The 12,014-nt window shown below is 36.1% G+C and overlaps 1 protein-coding gene across 1 annotated transcript in view; it reads right to left on the bottom strand.

Annotated features, from left to right (window-relative positions):
- The window catches only part of zanl (zonadhesin, like), a 119,894-nt gene extending 108,166 nt beyond the window's left edge, over positions 1-11,728 (bottom strand). The window contains exons 1-5 of the mRNA XM_039749641.1: positions 11,558-11,728; positions 6,186-6,205; positions 5,174-5,320; positions 4,037-4,305; positions 156-240 (exon numbers count right to left, since the gene is read on the bottom strand). Of these exons, the coding sequence (XP_039605575.1) occupies positions 156-240; positions 4,037-4,305; positions 5,174-5,320; positions 6,186-6,205; positions 11,558-11,670 (634 nt within the window). The 5' untranslated portion in view covers positions 11,671-11,728. The remainder of the gene's footprint in view (positions 1-155; positions 241-4,036; positions 4,306-5,173; positions 5,321-6,185; positions 6,206-11,557) is intronic.
- Between the last annotated feature and the right edge of the window lie 286 nt (positions 11,729-12,014).

Below are 12,014 nucleotides of genomic sequence, written 5' to 3'. Positions count from 1 at the left end.
CCTTATGTAAAGATCTAAAGAATCAAACTTCTGTTATTAAGTACCCTTCAGAAACTAATATCACTTATTTTAGGGTATTTTCAGTTCTCAACTCTCTGATTATCACACAGCACTGCTCATTTTCCCACCGTAAAGGTTTTGTTGGCAGAACTTACAGGAACAAGGTCCATTGGAAATGGTGATGTTGTCTAATGCTGTGTCGCAAGATGAACTTGTGCCACGGGTAGCTTGAAATATGATCTAAGAAAGTAAATACATGGGGACAGGTGTGAATATTAACAATCAAGTGCACAATACAATGTAGCTAATAAAAAAGCTTCACATCAAGAAAAAAACTACAGAAAAACTGAGAGGGTGCTGCATCTGACCAGTGTCTCTGTCTTGTTTTCAGATCAACACAAATAAAGTAGAAGGGTTCAATTTTGTTGGACTGAGTCACAGTGCAAGACACTTTAGCAATAGGCCAAAATTCTTTATGTGTATGTATAGGCTTTCTCTTCTTTCTTTACAAATGAAAAAGACACATACATTATACCAAGGTATTTGTCAGTTCTGACCTGACTGGATATGAAATAAACAAGAGTGGACTAAAATCATATATGGAATTGCTTAATTAATACAGGGTGAGGCAGAAAGGACAGACGTCTTTGAAATGGCTAGAATTCACCACTAGGTGGAGTGACAGAAGTGCGTTAGGTGGCATTAGGTTCGCAAAGTCTTAGCATTTTTTTATTTTCTTTTTAGTTGAAGCCATGGAGCCGTGGACGATAGAACACTGAATTTTATGCGCACAACTGTTTTATCAAGAACAACCAATCTATTACCGTAGTTCAGCGTGTGTTTCATTGCCATTTCAATATCCACAGAAATAAAGCTGTTCTCGCTCATAACACTATCCTACGTTGGGTTAAAGCAGTTTGAAAACGAGGTACATTAATGAACAAAAGACCGCCGGGGGATACACAAACAGCACGTACCCCAGAAAATGTGGAAAGTGTACGACTAGCCCTGCTGCGCAGTCCAAGTCGATCTGCTCGGAAGCATTCTTCTGAACTTGGCCTCAGTAATCGTTCGGTAAGGTGTATTTTGCATTTAGACCTGCATTTCCATCCCTACAAATTGTCAAATGCCATTTCAACATGAACTCAAACCTTTCAATAAATTTCTTTGTAAGAAAAAATTAACAATTTTGTGATTTTGTAAAAAAGCCGTCCTTTATGCCTCACCCTGTAGTATACAATACTTAGTAAGCAATATATAAACTTATATACCATATAGAATATGTATTCATATACAGTATAAACATTGGATTTATAAAGCAGAGTAGAAATTAAATAGAAAATTATTTGTCCCAAGGAGGAGTTTCACATTTTATTTAGATAAATAAATAAATACACACATACACTATGGTCTGAACGCACACTAAAATGACTAAAATTGAAGAAAATTTAAAAAGAAAGAAAACCTCTGAGTTGGCAGTCCCAGTCCCAGTGGGGCATTATAAAGATATATTGCTGTTGGCATAAAGGAGCTCCAGTAGCGTTTCTTGACACACGTACACTGAATAACTCATTGACTGAAAGTCTTCAGAGTTAGCATGTCAGTGAGAGGATGTACAGCATTGCTCATAATGGTACTCCGTTTTCTTTTAATTATCTTCGTCACTGCTACCTACAGGTTGTTTAGAGTGCATCCCATAACTGAGCCATGCCTTGTAATTAGCTTGTTATTTCAGTGGGCCGCACTTTAAATAATGTTACCAGCCTATCACACCACAGCATAGAAAATTGTACTGGCCATCACAGGGCTGTAGAAGATGTCACTTCCCACATTCAAGGAACACGGTCTCCTAAGGAAGACAAGCCTGCTCTGCCCTTTCTTATATAGTTCCTTTGTGTTATGAAACCAATCCAACCTGTCATTAATGTGGACCTCCAAGTACTTGTAGGAGTCCACCACTTTCACATCCACTTCCTGAATAGTGACCAGACGTTGGACTGGCAAAGGTAAATAACCAGTTCCTTGGTTTAGCTGATACTGAAATGCAGAAAATTCTCAAAGTTCTCCACCTGACTCTTATAATCTGTCTCATCCCTCTTCTCAGTACAACCCATAAGCACAGGATCATCTGAGAAGTTCTGCAAGTGACATGATCTAGTGTTATATTTATAGTCTGAGGTGTACAAGGTGAAGAGAAAAGGAGACATTATTGTTCCTTGTGGTGCTCCAGAGTTGCACTCTCCAAACCCCACCCTTCACTAGCTATATATTGCCTTTGATTCCTGTATGTCTAATCATTTTCCACTGATGAGGACACCTGGCAAGATGTTGAAAGCTTAGGGATTAAAAAACTATTTTAGGATATGTGATTCATGTTATCCCACTGTGGATCTCTTGCTACATATTTGCAAACCATATCACAGACATTCGCTTTGTTTTAGAACACCTCAATTCTTTCAATTTTTGTGGAAATGTATGCAGTTTCCTGTCTTAATGTCTCATGAAATCAAAGCATAGAACAAATAAACAATAGCAAATAAAAAAAAAGTCAAGGTATCATTAAGTGTACAAACTTTTATTCAAATTGTTGTTCATCAAAGTAGTCACTTTTTGTGGATGTAACAGCCAAACTGTGGTAACCCTTCTGATTTGGAATGCCAGTCTCTCTGTGCAAGTCACCAACTCTGCCTCCAGCAAAGGAACCATAGACAATCACACTTCCTCCTCCATGTTTAACAGCTGGTGTCACGCACTGAGGAACCATCCTATCACCAACTCGATGGCAATCAAACACCCTGCGTGATGAACCAAAGATTTCAAGTTTTGATTCATTGGTCCATGAGACTTCCTTCCAGTCTGCAGTAGTCCACAGCTTGTATTTCAAGGCCCTATTTTATCCTTTAAGGAATGGCTTTCTTACTGCCACTTGCCCTGTCAAGCTTGCAGCACAAAGTCTCCTATTCAAAGTTGAAACTTAGACTTGCTTTTTTGACCACAGTTAAGCTGTGCTTGAAACTGTTGTGCTGTGAGGTGCCTATCATGCAAGCTGGTGACCCTCAGAAACTGTCCTTTGATTGGGTTGTGACTTTGGGTAGGCCAGATCTCTTCCTATCAGAGTTTCTTCCAATTTCCAATTGTCTTTGGATTGTGTAGGACAACGTTACTGAGACCTTGATTTTTTGCCATTTCTCTCAGTGAAAGACCTACACTTCTAAGGGTAATAGTGCTCTGTCTCATTTCATTTTTTATTTTTTGTTTTCATGCCATTATCACTGAACTATTGACCTAGTAGTACTTCTGAGGGTGTAGTAACCCAGTTTGTTGCAATTCTTCTTTAAGTTAGAAAAGGTATTTTAAGTAATCCACAGAAGTTGAGACACCTGTGCAAACTGTTTGCTTTAACTTACAGGTAGTAATTTGTTGCAGAACATCTGTAGGTTGTCACCAATTAGTTGTTCCCTGAAGAATGCCCATTTGTAATATACTGAGATTTCCTTTTTTTTAGTTTTTGCTAACCTAAACTTAAAATATAAACTTCTAGCAATTTACTGCTCACCTTTCCACCATTTTAGGTCATTCATTGCATTTCAACTGATTAAATATGATAAAAAATGAGGTGTTCTAAAATTTTTGACCATTACTGCGTATTTTATATAATGCATATATATAGTAGGTATTCTTTACTATTTCGTTACTGTTTCTTATATTATAATATTTGTTCTTGTGATTTAGTATTTAGCAACCTTATGACTTGTGGGTGGAAACTGTCCCTTAATGTACAGGTGTGATAGCCAATGCCCTGTAACAATTGTCAGAATGAAGGAATAAAAAAGTGTCTGTGCTGTTAAAGGCAGGCTTAGTAATTAGTAGTACATAACAGAGGGACAATTTAATTACTCATGGCTTTGTAAGACTGAAACGTCATCATGAGATTGTGCTTTTAAAAAAGTGCCACACTTCACAATGTAATGTACTACTAGTCATATCTATTGACTGATTGTTGGTAGCCTTGTATGACAAAGTCATGTAGTCTTACCACAAATTGCTGTGTGTTCTGCATGGATACAGAAACTTCAGCTTTGAGCCAGGAGTGACTCTGTAAGCCCTTGCGGTCCCAGACCAGTTCTTCTGCTTCTTGGTCCCTTTTAATAAGAACACTGAGCAGGTTGTTTGCATCAAGGCCGTACATGTAGTACCAGAACTGAATACAAGCTTGCCCACTTGGAGCCATGAGAGGAGGGCTAAGCAAGCGAGCCATTTGACTATTGACAACATTGTCTGCTTCATGGTAGATGTAGTAGCCATCTGAAAGCATATAAATCAGATGTTGAAGTTAGTGATAAATGAATACATTGGAGAGATCATTCCATTAACCTTAGAAAAAACTAGTTGCACTACATTATACCATTGTTTACATTGCTTTCTACTTATTTTCTTTAATTTCTAGTGGCATAATATGATAAACACCAGATTGGGCAAATGCAGTGTCCTCTGATCTAGAGAGAAAAGGCTATATATACTGCAATTGTTATATTTTTTATGTTTAACTACTTAGATTTATTTAATGGAATATTCCATTCAAAAATGATATTTTCATATATTAATTATCCCATGTAGTTTTGATGGGTTAAAAAAAATGTAATGTTATGTTTTCATGCAGAACAAAATTGACATAATTGGCAGCAATTGTGACCAACAGTGGCCAACTGTAAAAATGATCAAAAAGGTACATGAAAATACTTACATTACTGGTATTGCATAATCAACATACCAAGTTGTTCAGTCATATGCTCACAATCAAGATCATAGTTCAGATAGAAATGGTCATTTAGGTTACTATTAGGGTTTATTTCTTTGCTCCAAGTACGACAAACATTTTTCTTAAGCTTTATATTCTAGGTCATGGCTGAGCGAAGGTCACTCCCTTATTTAAAAAGAACATACGTATCAAGTGAGTTGCTCATGATTACTTAGGCAGTTATTGATTCAATCTAAACCTTTAATCTTTTAGTTTATAATATACAATTATGCTCTTCAATTAGTTTGTTAATTGTTCTTCAAATGTCTTCAGTTGTTCACTTTTATGCTCCCCGTTTCAGCCATCCCATAAGCCCTCTACACATATTAATATATAAAATACCCCACATGTACACTGGCCTAGAAATATGCTTACTGCCATCTGGGTAGTCGCCACCAGGTCCAGTGCCATTGGTGGGTGTTGGGCCTTTATGTCTTATCCAATCACTGTGGTCATTGGTGTCCTGTCGGAAGTTGCAAAATGGTACGGAGTCATCATTAAAGTTGCATGAAGTGAGCACTTCTAAAATAAAACAAGATAAAAATAACAGTTGAAGAAAGGAAAAGGAGGCTTGAATAATTCCATCATCAGTGTTTTTCCAGGAACATAGTGCATAAATGATCATCTTCATGAGGATAATCTTCCAGAAAATATTTTTCTTTTATTAATCAAGATAAACAGCATTTACAAAACAAATTCAACCTAAATTAGGGCAAGGCCTACAGTTAAAAGTTTGAATCAAGATGAATATGTAAGTGCTCTAGCCACTGTAAAAATCCTCAAACTGTTCCAGTATGGTGATGAGGTTTCACCCGTTGCACTGCACTCAAGTCCCAATCCAGGTAGTTTGTCATGTGGCGGGTGCGGCAATGTGCTGTACACAAGCAGCCTAGCATCAATTGCAAGAGAAACTGTAATTCAGAGAAATCGATAATTTGTCTCAGTTCAATAATAAAGATAGACCTAAATAAGTTAGATACAATGACTTCAGGTGAAACCATGTCTGCCATGTCTCTGTGAACTTGCTGGGACATAGAGAATGCCATACAGGACCTATCTATCATGACTAATGCCCATAATGCCTGCTGTCCTCTCCTCAGTTTTTAAGAAGATCAGTTTAAAATATTCCCTCTTAGGACCACCAGAAACCCACACCCTGATAAAACTAAGAAAGACCAAGCAATGTAACATAACTATTACCTTCTAACTATACCCCTCAAAAGGGTCCTTTAAAAGAGGTCAGAGATTTTGCATTTAGACCAGTCATTTTACTATATGACATATAGATTATATAAAAAGTCAATGATGGACTTTCCTGATGGAAAACAGAAATTAAATTTTCAAAGGACAAGCAAACAACAAGACAGAAGCCAACACAGATACTCACCTCCAACACGCAGCAAGGACCTAAAAAAACAAACAAAGTAATTAAAAAATAAATATACAGCCATCAGTCCATGCATTATCACAACTGTGTATTGTTATGTCCATTGCTGAAGTGTCTAATCTAGTCACTAGAACATCAAACTGGCTGCAAAACCATCCAAAAAATTCTGCCTTTCCCAGAATGTCTGCTCTGATTTCTGCCTGAACCCAATTTTTAAGGACTCTTACAAGTGCCCCTAAATCCTGGTGAAGTTAGAAATAGTTTTCCTAAATTAGGACAACTGATATTGTTTTTCTACTCCTGCTCCTAAGAGGATACCAAATTTGTATTACTCAGAGATCTTTAAGCCATTTCTTGATAAATGTAAAACATGGAAGTGTTTTGATTAATTTCATATGCAGAACTAAAGATAATTCTAACAAATTTTCTTAATAATGTCTTTATAAAGTGGTTTGATATATTTTCAGTACAATGAAATGCACTGTCTTCCTGTCTAAGGATGGCTCCTGCTTTTACAATTCAAATCACCGTGATAATCAGTCTTTACCCTGAGTATCTGTAGAATAAAGTGTTTTAATAGGTCAAGATTGAGAGATCCAAATCTAGAAACTTAATTTAAGTCTCCTTTCATACTCATATTTCAAAATAGTTGTAGTGTTGCAATGAACAAGCCAACATGGCAAATAATTTGAATAAACTGCCTTGGAAAGGAGCTGTTGCACTTACATTACTTGAAGAGTTTTTGGATTGAGCATAATGCATTATTTGAACCTTCCATGTTATTATTTGTTGTTCTCTAAAAGCAAAGCACTGCAAAAGCATCATTCACTAATGTGCTAACCTGCTATAACAGCGAGTAGGGTTTATGTTAGAGGTTAGGGAAACATGCACATACAGTACATGTGTTGATTTGGAAGTTTGAGTGTCAGTTACTGCCAGCAAAGTTTTCAAGAGCAGGACACTAACACCATTAGCTGGTCCACTACTAAACTTAAGTTAAACTATACTTAAGCCCAAAGTGTGACCCGGCATTTGCGCGATAGACATATGCGCGCTGACAAAATAGCGCCGATTAAAACGCACCGCCAAAATCGAGCCGACAAAATCGCGAAAGTTTCATTAAATAGTTTAGAGCATATATAATAATGTTTATTTTAGAAGTCAATATTATGAGACGCGGCATGTCATCAGCACGGCACGCAGATAGTCCTTAAGATCACGCCCTGCATATGTAGGAAGAATTGCAGCAAGGGCGTCCCACTCTCTTGGCCTCTCTCGCGATTTTGTCGTGGCGATTTTGTCGAAAACCAGTTAGCGGGCTTTGTCGGCGCTCATTTGTCCGTCGCGGTTTTGTCGGGGCGCATATGTCTATCGCGCTTTTGTCGGTGAACCCTTATCAAACATGCATAACATTTGGTTCTGCATTTAGAAACTGTAGTTTAAACACTTTGAAGACAAAATAAGTTGCACATCCCCTCCATTACATCTATAACTGTCAATGTATATTTTTCAAGCTTTAAAACATAGTTGGAGTGTAGCCTGATGGCTACTGTTTATGTTACATTTTTCCAAATACCGTCATAGCGTCAAGCTGCAGAAAGGTGTTTGCCACTTACACTTAACAGACAGCATTAGTGGACGAGCAGGGCAGGACTGACATTAAGTTCAATTTTATTATTATATGTACAGAGTACAGTGAAACTTTTACTTACATATCTGGCAAAGAAAAGCTAGTAGTAAAATTAATAATGATAGTGCTATCACGTGTACAGAATAAGAGTCAGATGTGAACCTTATATGTGGGTGTGATCTACAAGCAAGCATTCTTGTATTTTCAAAAATGAAGGATAAAGGTTTCTGCCTTTATGACTTTACTGGTAGATAAAATATTCAGCAAAGTCAGCAAAAAAACTTGGTGAATCCCATTAAACAGACAATGAGGCAGCAGACATTATAAGCTATTTTGTTTGTAGGATGTAGTAACGTCATCCTTTCTCTATCTATAATTACTCCAACATACTTGTGTATTATCATTTCATACAGCACTGCATATTTTATGTTCAACAATGTTCAAAGCCGCTTCCAGCTTGGTGCCACTGTCAAAATGTGCCAAGAAGAATTTACTTATTATGGTATGCATCCAATAACAGAGAGAGAGTACTACACTTACATGTGCAAAATGCAAATTGGACCAGAAAGCTCCTTAAATCTGTGGCCCGAGTGAAAGTATGTAAGTAAGAAGAGGTTCTGGATCTATCTATCTATCTATCTATCTATCTATCTATCTATCTATCTATCTATCTATCTATCTATCTATCTATCTATCTATCTTTTCCCCAGCTTTTGAACTATATGTTTTGTCCAATCATTCACAATGGGATTTTGTTCTGTAAATCCCTCATATACAGCCCCACAATTAAAATGTGTTATTTCAATAAATATGTTAACAAGCGTACTCCAAAACAAATCTTGCATGAGGCTTCCGACTAGCTTTGCCTAACTATGTTTGCTCAGGGTGAGACTCCTTAAAGTGTATGGGGCTACTTTTTGTTGCCTACCTGTATTTAAAATATATTAATGTTTCCAAATTTTAAAAATTTCATCTGTAACCTTTCATTCATTTTTGACAAACTTACATTTTGGAAAAGGCACAACATATGACTAAACCAAGGTAAAAACATTATAAGAGCAGATGTTAACCAGTACTTTGTGAATGGCCCTTTAGGGTCTCTGAGAACTGGAGCCTATCCCAGCAGCTTTGTAGGCAAGACAGGAACCAACACTAGATGGGACACCTGCACACTCTTTAAAGTTTCCAGTTAAACTAACATGCATGCTGGAAGAATTTCAAATGAATAATTGGAAGAAATGCACATGCAGTGACTACCCTCAGAAATAAACCAAATGCCATGGCTCTGAAGCAGAAGCGCTAATCACAATATCACCAACTATGCTTTTACAAAGTTTCAGCATTTTTTTTTTAAGTCTTGATAAGATTCTGTGTTTCTTCATAATCAACAGTGTTCATTATGTGGTGACATTTTTACTAAAATATTAATAAACAAATAGGAAAGAAACATTAATGGAATAGTGGATCCTAATCCACATTCTCAGAAATGAAAAATAAATATATGTTGGAATTCCAGATGTGTCACATACAGTGAAAGGTAGAGTGCAGAAACATAATGGAAAGAGCCATCGCATAAGCAAATGTCTCATAATTAAGAAATTGGTAGGAACAAAAAGCTGACATTGACAAAAGAATCATTAAGATTTGCTCTATGCATCTGCTTTTATCGATTGCTTTCGTCTGTCATGTCATTTTCTAACCTGCTTAATCCAGACCAGGGTCGCTAGCATAGGGCACAAGGCACGAACAAACTCTGGGCAGGGCATCAGTCAAATACATGGTGAATACACGCACACACACACACACACACACACACACCTCAAATACATAGTAGGGCTAATTTTGCATCACCAATTCACTTAACCTGCATGTCTCTGGACATTGGGAGGAGCACCCAGACGAAACCCACACAGTCACAGGGAAAACATATAAACTCCATACAAGAAGCACCCAGGATGTGATCCAATAATAACATAAAAAAAAATAAAGGGAGGTAAGACAAAAATGACAACTGCAACTCAAGATGTATTTAGAAGTCAAAGGCAACTTTCTTTTTGCTAGCCAGTGTAACTGCAATTTAGGAGCAACATTTTGTGTCAATACTATAATTTGATGAAAGCTGAGTTATATAGACAGTCATAAACTATCCAGTAAAATGCTCATCACAATGACACACACCTGTCAACTTTGTTCCCTAATAAACAAACTGCTGATATTGCAAATGTAGAAATGAGTTAACCAAAGCACAACATTTTGCCCTTGATACTGGAAGACCTTATCAGTAGAAACACAGGTTCAGCACCTAATATGCTTCTCGGCTAGGCACTTGACCAACCTTTAATTTAGAAAATACGCTGCCAATTTATTTATAGTTTTCATAATACTATACACCTATCTTTTTAGCTATAACTGTATCCTTACACAACATACAATACTATAATATAACATTCTAAAAGTAACTGTAAGCTGATTCATAGTTTTGTAGGTCTGAATCCCATCCCAGCAGCTCTGGACACTGGGCACTGTATTACAGGGCTCATATAAACACACACACACACCTCCACATTCAAGTGTGGTTAATTTTGAATCACAGATCATTCATTCCTGCACATCTTTGTGTTATTATATATGGAGGAAAACCCATGTAAATACAGGGAGAACCTGCAAATTCCACAAGCAGTGACAGGGCAAAGGAATTAAACAATACAAATACAGTGAACTGCAAAATTATTTAGTCCATTTCTCTCATTTTCAGTATAATAAATCATACACTAAAATTCTGTTTTGTTTGATATTTTTATTTCAAGACACTGAAACTCAATTTTTTTAAATTGTAGTATTGTTTCATGTTAGAAAAAATCATGAACAAAAAGAAAATATATATTTGACATAAGCATTCATTCCACATTTTATATGGATTTAGGACTGTAGGGGAAAAGATCAAACGCAAAGAAAAAAATTTCAGTGTAGAATTTTTTATTAGATTGTAAACACATACATATCCAGAAACATGCATACTTATATATACACTGATTAAGTAATAAGCATTTATGAATTATCAAGAAATGTCTAGCAATTTTGAAATATATAGTATTGTATTGAATAGTTACAGTACATCTATCATCACAAGTGTGAATGTAAAATGCCTCAGTTAAATATTCATAATTCAGTCCAAGAGAATATTTAATAAGGGCGTGCCATCATAACGGTGCGTTCTATTAAATTTCATGCAAAATCATTTATGCTGAAGTTTATTGTGTGCAGGAACACACCTGCATATGGTGGAGAAACCAGCAGTTTCAGATCATTTGAAACATGATGGAAACACAAACATCACATATCCTCACTGAAGTGATCACCCATGAACCACCTCTGCCAAGCTCAAAAAATCAAAAATCAAAAAGCTCATCAGAGAGAGAATTGATGCTAGACAGTTAGAAAAATAAAGCTTTCCAGGCCTCTCTGCTTCGGTTTTTATGCACAGTTGGTTTAAAGTCCTGCCATAAGTGATACTTTAAATTTCTTGAATAGTAACAGGAATGCATCATTTAAGATTTTATAAAGAACAAACTAAAATGTATAGATTTGATTGAAATATTCTAATTTGCTATTTACATTCTGTTGAATCATAATATTAATTTGCTTACATTTACATTTTGTTGAATCACAATATTAATATGCATATGTTTAATATATGTGCATATTCTTATATTTTCATGACATCTCCTGTTTTATTACCTACCTCGATTGATGGTTCTCCAATGCCTGAAGCACATTTACACAAAACAGCAGCAATATCCATTTTGTAGAGAGAGACTGGGATTTCATCATCTCAGTCCAATGCAGATTCAGCATATAGTAACTTGTCAGATGAGTGATGTGCTGAAAAAACTTGTAAGAGAAAAAAGAAGAGGCTGAGACAGGTATATATGGAGATATGGGTGGGGAGAGGAAGAAAGGTGGGGTTGGGACTGTAATCTACTTCAAAAGTATTACATAATTATAATAAACATGTAATTTCATTAGCCTAGATATTACATATAAATAGAACTATAACCACAAAATATCAGCCGTCTCCTTCTGCATGATTTTATAAAATCTTAATGGCAAGGAAATACTTTCCATGGAAAATGTCCCACACAACATTTGTATGTACTGTATATATATATATATATATATATATATATATATATATATAT

This window comes from Polypterus senegalus, chromosome 3 (assembly GCF_016835505.1).
Source record: "Polypterus senegalus isolate Bchr_013 chromosome 3, ASM1683550v1, whole genome shotgun sequence".
Lineage (NCBI taxonomy): Eukaryota > Metazoa > Chordata > Cladistia > Polypteriformes > Polypteridae > Polypterus > Polypterus senegalus.
The sequence above is the reverse complement of the archived record's forward strand: the minus strand, read 5'-3'. Positions and strand labels throughout refer to the sequence as shown.